Source organism: Mirounga leonina, unplaced genomic scaffold (genome assembly GCF_011800145.1).
Source record: "Mirounga leonina isolate KUSES-001 unplaced genomic scaffold, KU_Mleo_1.0 Mir_129, whole genome shotgun sequence".
NCBI classification, from domain to species: domain Eukaryota; kingdom Metazoa; phylum Chordata; class Mammalia; order Carnivora; family Phocidae; genus Mirounga; species Mirounga leonina.
The window spans coordinates 9,337,676-9,354,142 of record NW_023270323.1 but is presented as its reverse complement, the minus strand read 5'-3'; the positions used below and the strand labels follow the sequence as shown (position 1 = coordinate 9,354,142).

The window sequence follows — 16,467 nt, the reverse complement described above, 5'->3', positions numbered from 1 at the left end:
CAAGAATTTCCAGATACAGCTGAATAATTCTTTAGAAAGTAGCAGGAAGTTTTGTGCTCTACTTATAGGGTGCAAAGTTTAGTATGTAATGCTCATTCATTTTATTTATTTATTTATTTTATTATTTAATTTTTTTTATTCTTATGTTAATCCCCATACATTACATCATTAGTTCTAGATGAAGTGTTCCATGATTCATTGTTTGTGCATAACACCCAGTGCTCCATGCAGAACGTGCCCTCCTCAATACCCACCACCAGGCCAACCCATCCTCCCACCCCCCTCCCCTCTAGAACCCTCAGTTTGTTTTTCAGAGTCCATCGTCTCTCATGGTTCATCCACCCCTCCGATTTCCCCTGCTTCATTCTTCCCCTCCCGCTACCTTCTTCTTCTTTTTTTTCTTAACATATATTGCATTATTGGTTTCAGAGGTACAGATCTGAGATTCAACAGTCTTGCACAATTCACAGCGCTTACCAGAGCACATACCCTCCTCAGTGTCTATCACCCAGTCACCCCCTCCCTCCCACCCTAACCCCCACGCCAACAACACTCAGTTTGTTTCATGCGATTAAGAATTCCTCATATCAGTGAGATCATATGATACATGTCTTTCTCTGTTTGACTTATTTCACTCAACATAATACCCTCCAGTTCCATCCACGTCGTTGCAAATGGCAAGATCTCATTCCTTTTGATGGCTGCATAATATTCCATTGTATATATATACCACATCTTCTTTATCCATTCATCTGTCGATGGACATCTTGGCAATGCTCATTCATTTTAAATCTCATTGATTATATAAAATTCTCAGGGTTATTTATTTTGTAAATTTTATTAAACAAATATAATTGTATGTATAAGTTCTATGCTTCAAGTGTGTTTGTTTATTCTTCTTCACTTAAGAGTTTAAATTTCTATCATTTGGAAGGCAGCTATGCTCACCACTATACCACCAACGCCAGCTTTTAAATTTCTATCATTTGAAGCTGTGCTATTTTACACACGCTAATTTATAGCCTTTATGGGTTTAGTCCATATTAAATAAAGTCCAGGTTTGTCCTGTTTCACAAATTTGGCACTGAACTCTAGTTGTCCTGGTATTGATATTGCCCTCTCTGCTTTCCTTTTGTTCACATTTATCAGATATAAATTCTAAATTTTTATTATTAACCTTTCTGTGCCATTTTGTTTCAGGTATGGCTCTTTGGGGCAAAATATAGCTCAAGTTTTGTTTTGTTTTGTAATTTTAGTTTTTATCAAAGAATTTGACCATTTATATTTATTGTCATAGTTGATGTATTTATTCTAGTTTTGTGTTTTTGCTTTATGTTTTCTAATTTGGGAGCTTCCGTTTCCTATGATTTCTGTCTTTGCTTTTATCTTCTGAGGAGATTTACATTATAGAAGTCTTATACAATTTTCTACTAGTGATTGCTTCTTACACCCATATATCTCTAATTATTAAAACTAAAACAAAACCCCCCAAAATAAACAAAAAAACTCAAAACTCTTGACTCCTGCTTCTATTCTCCTACCTTCCATGCAAGATAAGAAATTCAGAATTTTATTACTTTCTTTGTCCCTCCACCAATGAGTCTAATTGGTTTCTACCACTTAATTAAAAAAATTTCTTTTAAAATTCACCTCTCAGCTGGGCATAAACTTTGATTTCTACTTATTCATATTAGTATGTTTTTTTCCTTAGAATCATAATTTTTAGGTTGACTTTCTAATCTTTGACCTTCATATCTAGCATTATTTCTATCAGTTTTTTCTTACCCTTTGCTCTTCATTTTGGAGGAGCTTCTCAAGTTTCTTTCTCATCATGTACTTGATTTATTTTTAATAATTTCTGCTCTTTACTGTTTACCACACACTGCTAATACATTTCTAGGCTCTCTTTTTCCTCCTTATTTCAGCTATTCTTCTATGTCTCTAAACTTGTAACTGTAAACCTATTCTGCCCTTCAGAGAGGGTTGGTTATGTCCTTGAGCATTTTTTGGAAGAAGACTAGTAATACTACTTTTCAAGTTTTCTTCTGAATCATGTAAAAAGAAATTCTCTGAAATCTGTTTTTACACTGAGTCCTCAGGGTAAGTCATCCTTTCTCTTAGTTTGTAATTTCTCTTTATAGGTCCCAAATAATTCTTTGTGTTCTGTGGTTCTTAAGGAGAATCCATCAATCCAGGCAGGGTCATTACCAACACCCTGGGTGGGTAGATTGTTCCCTTGTTTATTTCATCATCCTTTGGCTGTGGGCAGATGCCTGCTCATGAATTTAGATTTTAAGAGCCAATATATGAGTCTGCCCTAGAACAATCTGTGACGCATAAATAGGTGCACTTGCTATTTGGTCCAATTTTCTGACTAAGCTGGAGAATGAGGAATAAATTTGTACTTTGTTTTTGTACAGTGTACTCTTGAAAGCACGCATTATGTCCAGTAATCTTCCTTCCTTTTTTATCATCTCAAATGCTTTAAGTGACTGAGTATCCCAGGGGGATAGCTTTGTATACTAAATGTGCTAGTCTTTGAATAGATGTTGACATACAGAAGCTAATGGGGGCACAGAGGTGAAAAAGAATATGCGGTTCAGCTCTGAATGGTTCAGAAAGTAACTTTCTGTTTAGTAGGGGGAATGTCACTCACTTTTCTGGTTGGTGCAGTAGACAGAGGAAGGAATCCAATTTAGTTCCCCCCCCCCGCCCCCGCTTCTTTCTCTCTTTGTGGCCATCTGTATTGTTTAGATGGTGGAACATGAAGTCTATAAGGTGATAATATGTTTCTCAGCCCATCCCAGTGATGTGACCTTTGATATATGGGTTTATCATTGTTACAAAGCTGTCTCTAGTTTTTGTCTTTGATATCATCATTAGAATTTAAATGAGAAGCTGGGAGTAGTTACATTAGGTAGAGCTGGCCTTTTACTTGTTTAAATTAAACGTTTACATTTTATTCAAATCTGAAGTTCTTATAAACAGAAGTCTATAGGAAGTCAGGGAGACTGAAGAACGAAACAAGAGCTCTAGATAAAATGGCCATAAAGGTGTCATTTCCTGTGAGTCAGTTTTTCCTTTACTTTATCATGCTGAAGAAAAACATGAAGAGAAGCATAAAAAACATAAAAATTTACATAATTTATCAGTATAGCCTAAACAATATGCTTAACATTTTAATTAACATTGATAGAATTAAACTCAGAATCTATACTTGTCTCTAGTAACAAATTTGACTAGCTCAGATATCAAGAACTCAATAGTGAATCCCTAGAGAATTATATGATGAACATTAGCTAAGTTTATTACCATTCTTCAGTATAAAATACTTATATTAGTGGTCTGGTTTAGTGATTTTCAGCTAGGGGTATGCATGAAAATCTCTTATGTGACACTTTTTTTCCCCTCAAAATTCTGGTGGCAAAACACACATAAAATTTACTATTTAAACCATTTCTTAGTTCAGTGGCATTGAGCATATATTGTGAATTCATTCCATTCATCTCCAAAACTCTTTTCATTTTATAAAACTGAAACCCTGTACCTATTAAACAGTAACTCCCAATTCTCCCCATCCCCCCAGCCCCTAGCAACCACCATTCTGCTCTGTGTCTCTGTGAATTAGACTATATTGTACTTCACATAAGGGGGATCATACAGATGTCTTTTTGTGACTAGCTTATTTCATTTGGCATAAATGTCCTCAAGGTTCACCCACGTCATGTCTATCAGAAGTTCCCTTCTTTTTAAGGCTGAATCAGACTACACTGTGTATATAAACTGCATTTTATTTATCCATTTATCCACTGATGGACACTTGGGTTGCAACCACCTTTTGACTATTACAAGTAATGCTGCTATGAACACGGATGTACAAATATCTCTTTGGGACCCTGCGACCCTGTTTTCAGTTTCTCTTCAGCTTTGCCAACGCCTGTTGTTTTTATTTTTCAAAGCAGCCATCCTATTGGGTGTGCGGTGATATCTCATTATAGTTTTAATTTGCATTTCCCTGATGATTACTGATGTTCAGCATCTTTTCATGTGCTTATTGGCCATTTGTACAACTTCTTTGGAGAAATGTCTGTTCAAGTTCTTTTCCCATTTTAAAAATCATTTTGTTGTTGTTGTTGATTTTTTGGAGTTCTCTATATATTCTGGATATTAATCCCTTATCAGATAAATGATTTGTAAATATTTTCCCCCGTTCTCCCTTTCCTTTCTGTTGATAGTCTTTTATTTTTTTGATCTGTAAAATTAAAAAAAAAATTCATGAAGTCCAATTTGTCTATGTTTTCTTTTGTTTCCTGTGTCTTTGGTGTCATACCTAAGAAATCGCTGCCAAATTCAAGGCTGGGTAGCTTTTGCCTGATGTTTTCCTTTAAGAGTTCTTATAGATTTAGTTCTTATCTTTAGGCCTTTGATCTGTTTTGAGTTAATTCTTGCATATGATATTAGGTGAGGGGCCAACTCCATGCTTTTGCATGTGAATATCCTGTTTTCCCAGCACTTATTGTAGAAAAGACTATCTCATGATAGTTATTGAAAATATGGATACCCAACACCACTCAAAGCTCAGGATCTTGGCCAGTGAGACCCCAGAACCTTTAAAGTATACAAAGTATGTATCATAGTGATGGTGTTATCAAAAAACAGAACATAACAAGTGTTAAGAAAAATATGGAGCAATTGGATTCATACATTAGTGGAAATGCACTTAGAAAGGGTTAAGATAGAAACTTGTATGCTATGTGTATTTGTCACAATTTAAAAAATAATTAAAAAATGGTTAAAATGATATATTTTATGTTATTTATATTTTATTATTTATATCTACCCTCCCACCCCCCAAAAAAGAGCTCCAAAGAAGTTGTACAAATGGCCAAAGAGATGATGTGCTTCCTCAGTTTAGAAACACTGTTCTAGTAAAAAAGGACAAGGGAAACAAATAATTTTAATATATAGTTATTTGTGTCTGAAGACACCCAAATATCTAGTTGACTTTATTATCTGGGGGGGAAAAAAAGTAGATAATCAAGTAAATAGCCTGCTTATTTGTTGCACTTGTTAGTCTACAACAAATATAATGCCTGATATATTGCACTTTTCAAAACTACCCCATCTGATGAGACATTTTTACCTCAAAATGATAGTTGAGAAAACATACAATAGAGTTAAGAAGAAAAAGAACTATTAAAAAATTTAATAAAGTATGAAAAAAAATCATAAACCTACAAATTCTAGCACAAGTTGTTTGGAAAAGTAATCCCCAAAGAGGTAACTAAAAATGATCTATAAGAACTTTTCTACATATCAGGATAGGAGTTGTATGATACAGTTTTCAGAATCCATCTAATGTCAGGTAATGCTTTAATCTCATTTTATCCAAAGCTAAATTTTTCTTCCACGTAAATCTATAGTTAAAAGACTTTCATAAATTAATGATTCCTGGTTTCAAGGAATAAAAATATTAAAATACTAAAGAATGAGTTTCTATTCCAAAAGCTTATTTAGATATAAATCTATCTGATGTTCCTGATACAGGAAAATTAGAAAACACATACTGACACTGACCGTAAGCAATTCCAAATCTGTTAAAATAGTAATTTAGCTTCCATTTGTACCTGGAGTATTAAAACTTGGGCTGAAATTGATAGAGACTGTCAATTTCAGAGTTTCAATGGAGCACAAAATGAGAAAGAAAAAGCAGAGGAAGATTAGCCCAGTTGCTAAGACGTAGGTGTTAGGTGAGTAAGGAGCCACCATTCAGAGGCCAGGTGAGCTGTTTAGAGCCTAGTGAATAAGACTGGTTACAGGTATGTAGCTCCCGAAGCACATTTAGGATTTTGATGAAGCACAAGGAGAGATGGGCCTTATATAGAGGCTATATCTATGTATCATCCATATATACAAACTATATGTATAATCCCAGAATCTTTTAAGAAGGAATTCAAGAGTAGAAGTTGGATGGGATGAGGGCAGGATCTGAACCCGGCCATAAGGAATGTGAAGGTAGTAGAGGTGAGATGGGCGTCAATAGAGGTGCGGAGGAATGTAGAGTAGGGATTGAGAGCCTCAGTCCCAGTGGAAATAAACACAGAAATCAAAATCCAAATTTGCAGATACTGAAGACCCAGACAACTAAAAGTAGAACTAGCAACAGATCCTAGCCAGGTCAGACTGGATGACAGGCAAAAGAATTCAGACAATAACAGGCTGGATGGGGCATGGAACGCATATAGCAAGCTGCTCATCTGAGCAATTGAGGTAGGGGTGCTTTTCTGGGAGTCCAGCAGAGAGCACGAGAGCCCAGGATATGGACATCCTTGCCAAGAATGTTCTTCACCTGAAGTTTGCAGGTTCTTGTTAATTTTGTAGCAATCTTGCTAAGGGTTTCGCGTAACTTGATCTTCCCTTTCATTTCCTTAATCACTTCAACAGGGTGGGTAATCTCTAATGAGCATCTGGGGAACAATGACACCTACTGTTTGAGCTACTGTAGCTGCAGTCATCCTGCCACATGAGACGCAGCAGTACAGATTTGTAGCTACTGTTTCTTTCCTTTGCCAAAAAAAAAAAAAAAAAAAAGACAAATGGTTCTGGTGAGTTAGGCTAGGGTGGAGAAGTGCTGAAATTACAGAAAACAGAGTTCTTATCACAGAAGATATTTAATCTAGAATGAGAATATATGAGTGCACGTCTATTTATAACAGTCCTACCTTACTACAGAAAAAATTGAAGGCAACTGAAATGTACAGTAGACTACCGTGTGGCTCAGCCATGAGTGTTTCTAACAGAGAATCGTAATCACAGAAACTGGAATTCTACAAGGTGAAAAGTAGAGCAAGGTAACAATTGAAATGGCCTCTCTGGGTCCCAGTTCCTGCATCCCACTTGCCTTCCCTTAGCCATAGAAAGGGTCTGGAACCTCCACTAGTGCACTGTAGGTCCTCTGCATGCTCTCCATCTCTATACTGCACATACAGACTCTACCTTCATTATAAATAATGCACCTTGTCTCCACTCCAAGAGCTGGATGCTTGTCTGATGTCCTGTATCTGAATTACTTTATGGATCATCTCTTCTCCTCCCTCTGACACTGGAGCCCTGCTTTGCTCTTATCTTCTGTTTTGATCTGGTCTTCCTGAAGACTGCCCACTCCCAGACCTGCAGACACTGAGTTTTGCTGTTCTACCTCATGCTGGACCTTTCAGAATAAACCACCAACTGAATATCCCACCACTGACCAGCTGTCCCATCCCCATCCCCTCTGCCTGGCTGCCTGTGGCTGGATCTACTTCTGGTGAGTACCCAGCTCAGCTAATGTGTCTCATCTCTTGTTTGGATCCCCCCAAAAAAGCCAAAAACCAAAACCCCAAAAAACCTTGACCAGTCAACACTGTCAAAATATAATACATAGCACTCAATATTCAATATTCCTAGTCAGGAAAGATATCATTTTACAGCTACCAATCACTTTTTACTTTTCAAAGCCCCAGGAAATATTATTTCAGATTTTAAAGAGCCAATTTAGTTTTTTGTCATGTTGACAAATTGTTATGAAATTCATGAGTCTTGCAGTAACTGCCCTTTCTGAGAATTGTAGGAAGGGAATCTATTTAATAAAGTAGGAGAGAAAGGAACGGAAGACAAAGAGGCTACAGAAATGAAAGTATATTTAAAACATTTAAGCACTCATTTGTTCTCACTAGAGGTAGTGCAAAAAAGTGCGCTAGTTTATAAATTAAATTGTCAGTGGACATGTTATGTTTCTAGTTCAAAAATCTGGAAGAACTTTAATCATAGTTAATAATCATGTATTCTTTCTTTCACTTAAATTCTGTATGTTAGAATAACCCAAGAAGAGTTAATCTCAAAGCCACCATGCAAATAATTTGAAAACAAAAAAAGCTCCTTCCAAACAGATTCATATTTTACTAATAGATTCTCCCTACTTCATGTCAAGCAGATAATAAAAAAAAAGTTAAATTAACTTGTACCAACTTACTTCTTACATAATTTCTAAGACTATCATAGAATGTTATTCAGAAAAAGAAACTACATTTGACATTTTAATTTCAGGACAAATAATAATTATTTTTTCATTTATGAAATAGCTCCACTTACTTAAAATTTCCTAAGGAGTGTCTGCTGGTAACTTCCTTTTTCTGTAACTTTACCTCTCCTATACATGTGGGCTAGTATGCACATTCATTCTTTTTTCCTACTTTCATAATATTTTAGTTTTTATGACTTAACATTGAAAAGTCAAGTAGCTTCTACCAAGAGTTACGGTAAATACATTTTCTTTACATTCTTTAACTTTCATTTTGCAAGTACAGAATTTCTTTTTCAAGATACATTATTAGTCTAAATAATTTAAAAAATCATATTAGAAAATACAATTATGTGTCTCTTAAGGTCTTAAGACTTATAAACCCATTTTTCCCATCAGCTTTTTAAAATTGTTAAAAAAATAAAATTCAATACTATGTAAAACAGACTGATGTTATTCAGAGGAATAAAAATAAGACAGAGGACAGTTCTCATTTGTTGGCATGATCTGGTGCTGTAGTCTTCTGCACCGTGTAAAACTTAATTTCCATTAATATAGGAGAATCATTTGTTTGATATTACTGTGTGTATTTACACAATGAGTACCGGAGTCACCATGCACTCAGCAACAACATCCTCATGTGTTTATAGCAGTTGTGTGGTTGAGGTAGCCTACAAACCAGAATATGCTGATTTGGTCGGCAGGAAACCAAAGTGAATCAAACGGACCTCCATGTTGTCTCAAACTAAAACCTCAAATGTTCTCTTTTGCCACAATGTGATTATGCAATATGCTTTGAGTTGCTGAAGGGTGGAACAGTACTGAAAAGCAGTTACTTGGCTAAGACTAAAGTCCTATGACACATTTCTGAACTACTGTTGGTTGAATTAAAGCTTAACTCTAACTCTGGGACTATTACAACAAATCAGATTCAGACATAAACTACGTATCACAGATTCTGACATTCCTTTTAAAAAAGTAGATTTCAAAATTGAGGAAAGAGTTAACATCTACTCTGAATTCTGTAAACTCACCTGTTTTAATAGTTGTTACTCTGGCTTCATAAGCTTTAGAAAATAACCCCAAACCCCATGAACTTGCTGAATACTTAGTTTCACACTCCACTACTATATAGAAAATGATCTAACATAGCTGAAGCTTTGTGCTCACCCCCCCCACCCGCATATATGCATGGAAGAGAATTTTTAAGATGTAGGTAACAGCGCAATCATTAGGCAGTTTCTGAAATTAAAATGGCTACCTTGACATTTCTGAATTTAAAACAAAATATCTTATTGTAATCTTTTTAGCTCTATTAAATTTAAGATTTCTTAAACCAAAGAGAAAAAAAACACAGCATGAACAATATGATGAAGGGTTCCAATAAGCTTAGCTGGGCCACCGTGTAGAATATTCTATTGAAAAGAATTAAAATGGGCCAATAAACTCAAAGAAACCCTACCCCTCTTCCATTCTCTGTAATAGAACAACAAAAATCAAATAAATACCTCAAATAGAAAGGTGACATAGGTCTTTCATCTTCCTGTGAACTAAAAGGAAAATAAATTTTGTATTAATTTCTGTTAATATTTTAACATATCAATTTTACTAAAACTCTGTTCTTCCTGTCAGAAATTTTATTTTGACACATTAGAGCTAATCTCACGATGGAGTAAAGTTAGTAAAACATACTCTACCTTGGACCTAGCCAAGGTCAATTACTTCTTCATGGGAGACCATCAAGAGAGGTTTCTCTCAAGATTAGCCTCAGGCAAAAGTAAGTCAACGTCACACTTTCAAGAGCTTTTTACTACCTTATTTCTACAAGCCTCATCCAAGTTCCATATACTATACATAAACCCTTAAAATGATTGCATACTTAATTATCTCAATAAAGTTAATTATAGCTCATTACCACGATGATGAAAGTAAGAAACAGCCAACAAAATATTCCTGTTAAGTGTGAACCACTTCAGGAAGGATGTCCTAGCAATGAGAGACATATCAGTAAACACTACTCTTGCTCTTTGTTCTCTGTAGTTACTTTAAGTATTAACAAGTATGGATAACATGTAAGGACATAAATGAAATTATAGAAATAGTTTACAGTCTTCAACCAACACAATAGTTTACATTCTTCAAAAACAATATGAAGCTTATATAAAAGTATTTTTAAAAATGTAAGATATATACAATATTTTTTTTCCCTTTAACATGTGTTTTTCTTTTGACAAATGACTTCAAAGCAAAGACTGAGTCTCTTTCCCTTAGTGTCTGCTGGAGGTCTTTGAACTTTTTTGATCATGCATTCATAAAATTTGCTTTTAAACAGCACTCCCCTCAGTATATGACTAAGTATCGACATCTACTAATTACATGCATCATTAAACGGATAAAAGTAGAAATATAAACTATTGTTTACTTTTTAAAAGTAAAAAGAGGCTCTAATATTTTCTTCTTGTACCTCTGGTTAATCTTGTACACCACCTGGGGTGTCCACCACCTTTGGGGAAGCGACTAGATAACTTCAGCTTTCCCTCTCTCTTGGCTTTTTATTTTCTAAAGGATCATTGATGAAAAGAGAAAAGTTTGCTCAGTTGGTAATATCCTGGCAAAATCTTACTACACAGTTACACTGTAAAACCCATACACACAAACACACCTGTCCTACAAGTTGAAAAGGTCTTAACATTTTAGTTGGAAGATGGCACATAAACTATGACATACTATTTTTCATTCTTGCATGATTTTGGTTTCCAATTTCATTATAGTTTAGCTATTCTAATGTTTTTGTTGCCAAAGACTTTAAGAATGTGCCAATTCTTTCTAAGTGATGGGTAAATGATGGATCAGCTTTGTTATCGACTCTAATGTGGTTGGACTGAGGGCACAGCTTAGAGAGTCAGGTTGCAGAGCTGAAGAGTTAGGGGTGACATGTGGGAGATGTCCACCTGGAGCAGGGCTATTACAGGAGGGGACTACTTTAAGCGAAACTGGTACAAGGAGCTTACATAGTGGTTCCAAAAAATTCACTGAAAACCCTGAACAAAACAAATTATTAAAAATATTGGAATTGAGTTTCCTAATCAAGTATTCACTGTCAAAAAGTACTAATTGTGACCAGCACCATGCAAAAAGGCTGCAACTAAAAACCTCTAACGATTTTATTATTATAGGAACATTGCCTCCACGTGTTATAAAAGGGGCACTGTACTAAAAACTTTTATGCCCAGAACAGATCCTTAACTCTAACATGTAACAAATTTTAATGAAAATTAACAAGGGTACTTTAGTGAAGATTCAATTAGCAATATGGTTGGTTTCCTTAGAACTTAGAAGTGCTTTTGGGAGAAGAGTTAGATGGTGCAGAGTTCTAAACACAGCTGTTCATATGTTTTGGCTAATGTTTATTTTGTGTGCGTGTGCTAATTTTCTTTGTAGCAAACAGAGGCAATCAAAATCAATCCTTTCTTCTTTTACATCTTTTCTCCCTCACACATTTATTCATTAGCCAGGTGCTACTTACTGGGGGCTCCGACATTAACTCATGTAAATCCTCATCAAAACCCTTTCTGGTACTTGCTCCTCAACTTGAGGTAAGTGGGCTCAGAGGGGGCACATAACAGATGCAGGTCACACAGCTAGTGATGTGTGAGTTATTGTATTACATGTTAGTCCATTTTTGTCCGTTACCGGCTTCCCTTCAGCCTTAAGCTATCAGAATATGGTGGGATGAACAGGTGAAGAAAATCGATGTGATGGCCAGTCAGCATTGCAGCAGCCCTCAGCAAGATCTCGTGGATTTTATATCCCCCATGTCATGCTTCTGATTATAACGACTCTACACCAACCGTAGTCCATTCATAGTGCATGATGACTGGCAGCATGTGGAAAGTGAATATTTTATTAAAATGTACTGGCAGTCTAAGAATGTCTCCTGATAGAAACACAAATTTTTAATCATAAGCAAGAATTTTTCAGGCTGTATCTGCCTGAAAACAAGGTAAAGTTGTCAGTGAGAGACAGAATCAGAAATTCTTAATTTGGATATGTCCCTGAAGTTTGACTAGTTTTACGTGTTCTAAAAAAAAAAAGTGCAAGTACTGCAATTTAAACTAAATGAAACAGATTCAGTACTAGATTTGCTCAATCAGTAGTAGTCAACAGGGTAGCAATCCATGCACAGTACTCAAGAAGAACAATATAATTAAAAAAGAGAAAGAAATCAATTTTGATAGTTAATTAGCATATTTCTCTTTTCCTTTTCATGACAGTACCCTTTCCTTGGGTTTTTGTAACTTGACAAGGGTATAAATTTTGAAACAAAACGGAACTAATGCAAATTAAGTCAGTTAATTCTAAAAATCAATTTAATGCACTAATTTTAAAGGCAATTTTAAGAAAAAAATGGCTAAGGACAGGACAATTTTCCAAATAGAACTGAGAAAATAAACTTTTCTACAAAATTTACATATCAGAATACAAGACATTTGAAAAAAAGTCACCATTTCTACATTTGCACAAAATGGATATTTTACTGTTGTTACAGGCCCGCAAGCATCTATTTATAGAGGTTATTTATGCCTGTTCCTGGATTTATGTTAATTTAATGGCATGTCCAATGATATTAAATGAGTCATAATTTTTGGCCTAAATTTTAAATTGAGAATTCTGACTCATTTTTAATTTTTAAAAATAAGCACAAATCCTGTGAATGAAAAAGGGAGTGTGTGTTATGAAATTAAGTCAATGACAAACTCTAATAACTTGGAATTCATTCCATTTCCTCCTTGGTTACTAGTATAAACCCCAGGTTTTAATTATTTCCTGTTTGTTAACTCTGAATAATGGCCAAGCTTAAGCAGCCAATTAGTTTATCTTTTTTTCCCTCTTTTTTAAATTTGAACATACATTTAGAGATTTGGGCAGCCACCTCATGTATGTCCGTCAGTCAGATGCTTAATGTCCTCAGACATGTGGTGATATAATCTCTCAAAACAACTGCCTCTGGGAAGAGCATTTATCATATAGACCCAAGTAACAGTCCAAATCTAGGAAGCTACAACTGAGAAGGGCAATAACAGATACTATGTTTTTAGTGGGGTCTTAATCAAATTTATTTATAGGGCTCTATATTGGTAAATGCACAGAAATGAATCACACCTAGACTTACAGTTTCTTCATGAGTGGCACTAATTTCTAACCTGAAGCCACAGGATACAATGTCTATCAATTTAATTACACAGCAAGCTAACGGGTATCACAAAATGTGTGGCACTTTCTATGTCTGAGAAAAATCAAATACTGTTGGGAGAATCCTCAGAGTGTGGTATTCAAAAGGGACCTTCCACAGCTGGATCAAATCACCATTCCATTCAGTTCCCTTCTGAACTGTTCTGATAAATGTTCCAATGAGTCCAACGTTCTAATTGGTTATTGTGGCTGGATACCAAAACAAAAACAACAACAACAAAAAACAAACATCATCTGCATATTTAGCTACACACTTGAACTAAATTTTCAAGTGACTTGAGCTAGAAGAAATAGTTTGCAAGTGTTCCTTGAGTACTGAGGAGTACTAAAAAAACCCAGGTAAATGCTAAGGATTAGGTTCCATTATGGGAGAAACGAGGAAAATCATCTATGGGGGCTTAACACAAAACAGAGAGCAAAAGGGAGAGACTAAGCGAGGGAGCAAAAGGATACAATTAAAAGTATTAAGTAAGTTTTTTTTCCTGGAATTCGAGGTTTTCCCTCATGTTGAGGAGAATTTTCTTAGAGAATGATGAGGTGAATAAAGTTAGTACATTTTCTTTCCTTCCTTCTTCTGCAAAACCCCAAGTGCCACACTTCCTTGAGCATTTTCAATTTATGCCCAGGCCCAGGCATGAACCATGGACCACTCCAATCAGGGAGTGATGGCGCAGCTGGTGTGCTCAGAGTTTTGGGTTGGCCCCATTCAGGGGTATGGAAAAGAAAAACAATCTCCCTGTTCTTCTTGGGAAACAAATGTAAATGTTTTCAAGCTGGCTCATAGCTAAGTGTTTGCAGCTAAAATTCTGGGGGGACACTTCTGTAGATGCATGCATATACTTTATTGTAAGTTTTGTTTGTTTAGTTGTATTATTCGCATGCTGTGACTAAGAACACAACACCTCTCCAGTAGAAATAAAAACAAATTAGTGAAGTTTAAGAGCAAATCAATTTTCCTGACAAAAGAGTTAATGCAAAGAGCTGAAGCTGTTAATATTCACAGGACATGAATTTTTAGCCAACACTAAGAGCTATTAATTTTTGAGGCAACATAAACAGACAAAACAAAGACTTCCAAAAATTGAGAACTTTTTTCTTAATAAGACAGGAAAATGTTTTTACCACTTTCTTGATCGCCTAGTGGAAATCTGAAATATATTGGTTATGGGTTGAATTGTGTCCCTTCAGAAAGATATGTGGAAGCTTGAACTTCCAGTACCTTAGCATGTGACCTGATTTGGAAATAGGGTATTTACAGAGGTGATCAAGTTAAAATGAAATCATTACAGTGGGCCCTAATTCAGGATAACTGGTGTCCTTATAAAACGGGAAAGTTTGGACACAAACATAGACATGCACACGGGGAGAACACCGTGTGAAGACAGAGTTGTGTCTGCCACAAGCCAAGGAACTCCTAGAGGGCTGGAACAGATCCTTCTCCAGAGCCTTCAGAGAGCACATGGCCCTGCCAACACACTGATTTGGGATTTCTGGCCTCCAGAACAGTGAGACAATAAATTTCTGTGGTTTTAAGCCACTCTGTTTGTAACAGCAGCCATAGGAAATGAATACACCTACTAAATTTTTTCCCTTAAATTCAGAAATAAGAACCTGCTTAACAAAGGTGTCTCCATCCTACAGAAAGTTGTCTCTGAAAATTCCTTTATAGACCCGCTATGACTAGAATTGATTTCCAGCACTGACATGGGCATTTGATTTCTAGGCTTGTAGTAAACTCCCATTCAAATGAACTATCTTCAATAAGTAGTCCAGATACAGTATTTAAAAACAAAGTTTTTAAAGAAAAACTTTTGGCTATGTTCCAGTTAGAAACACATTTTACATCTTTATGCATACCCATAAAATGGACACAAGTTCATGAAATTATTCTTTGTTTGGATATTTTCTTTCTTTCTTTTTTTTTAAGTAGAACTTAAACTCTTTAAACTCTTTTCTAAGCTCCCAGCATGGAGCCCAACACGGGGGGACTCGAACTCACAATTGTGAGATCAAGACCTGAGCCAATATCAAGAAGACACTTAACCAACTGAGCCACCCAGGTGCCCTTGTTTGGATATTTTCTATTGTGTTACATTTTAGTTATGTAAAATTATATAAAATACTGGTCACAACCTGCTACATTGATTTTATGACCGCTAATAGGTCATGACCCACAGTTGAAAAACACTGTTCTAAAACACTATGCCAATTATACTTCTCCCTTGCTTGATATATATAATGCACGCTCAACGAATGTTGTTGAATTAAGATCTTTGTTCCCACAGGACAGAAAGAAAACACTCCTTCTCTGCCCCATTGCCAGAATCAGCTCTGGGCCAAAGAAGTCCAGATTTTGTCCAGTTTGGATGGCAGATAAGCATGGAGAGGAAGCGGTCCCAGATAAATCTAGTAGTGGGCATGACAACATAGTTCCAGAAAGCCTTGGGGAAGTTGACAGAGTACTTCTAAGTCTCTTTTAAATGTTCTTTTCCTGGTTAACTTGGGGACACATGGTCTGTTTGGATTCCTCCCGATTTTATGACTGTGGCATTCTTTATCAACCTGCGTCCTGTCTTTTAGATTCAAAAAACGTACCTGGAGGGAACTAATGAACATCTCATTCTATTTCAGTCCCATCCACCTAACTGCTTCCATCTCTGGATGCCCTTCTGATGAACATCATTCAGAGATTTGAGGGGAGGGAGGGTGTGCACAGTCAGGGAAGAGCCTCTCCTCAGGGAGGGGTAGGTTCCTTCCTCTATCTATTGTGTCTCTCCTTACAGTCAAAGTCAGGAGTGAAGCAGAACTACCTGCTGACTGACACAGCCAGGAGGCTCACACTGCACCTCACAGGGGATCTTGGCTGGAGACATGTGTTAAAGTCACAGAATGGAATTCCTTTTAAATACTGAAGTCATGTTAACAAGCCAACTGCTCTCCTTAAAGAACTTTATCCCTTATCCCCACATTTGGTCAATCACCAAATTGTGCTGATTCTACCTAAAAAAAAAAAGACAAGTTTCTTGAACTTGATCTTTCTGTTTCCACTCTTTCCCTGCCACCCTTGCCAGTTTATCTTTAATATTCCACCAGGTTCATACTCCTAACTTAAAAGCTTCTTCCACTTTACCATTGCTTTGGGGTAAAATCCAAAT

At 36.1% G+C, this 16,467-nt stretch overlaps 1 protein-coding gene across 3 annotated transcripts in view; it reads right to left on the bottom strand.

Moving 5' to 3' along the window:
* Positions 1 to 16,467, bottom strand: part of FAM13A (family with sequence similarity 13 member A) — a 351,884-nt gene that overhangs the window by 77,608 nt on the left and 257,809 nt on the right. For 2 of the 3 annotated variants that reach the window (XM_035004518.1, XM_035004520.1), the window contains exon 8: positions 9,568 to 9,609. The exons of the other annotated variant lie outside the window; for it this stretch is intronic. In XM_035004518.1, the coding sequence (XP_034860409.1) occupies positions 9,568 to 9,609 (42 nt within the window). The remainder of the gene's footprint in view (positions 1 to 9,567; positions 9,610 to 16,467) is intronic. 3 annotated transcript variants of the gene reach the window in all.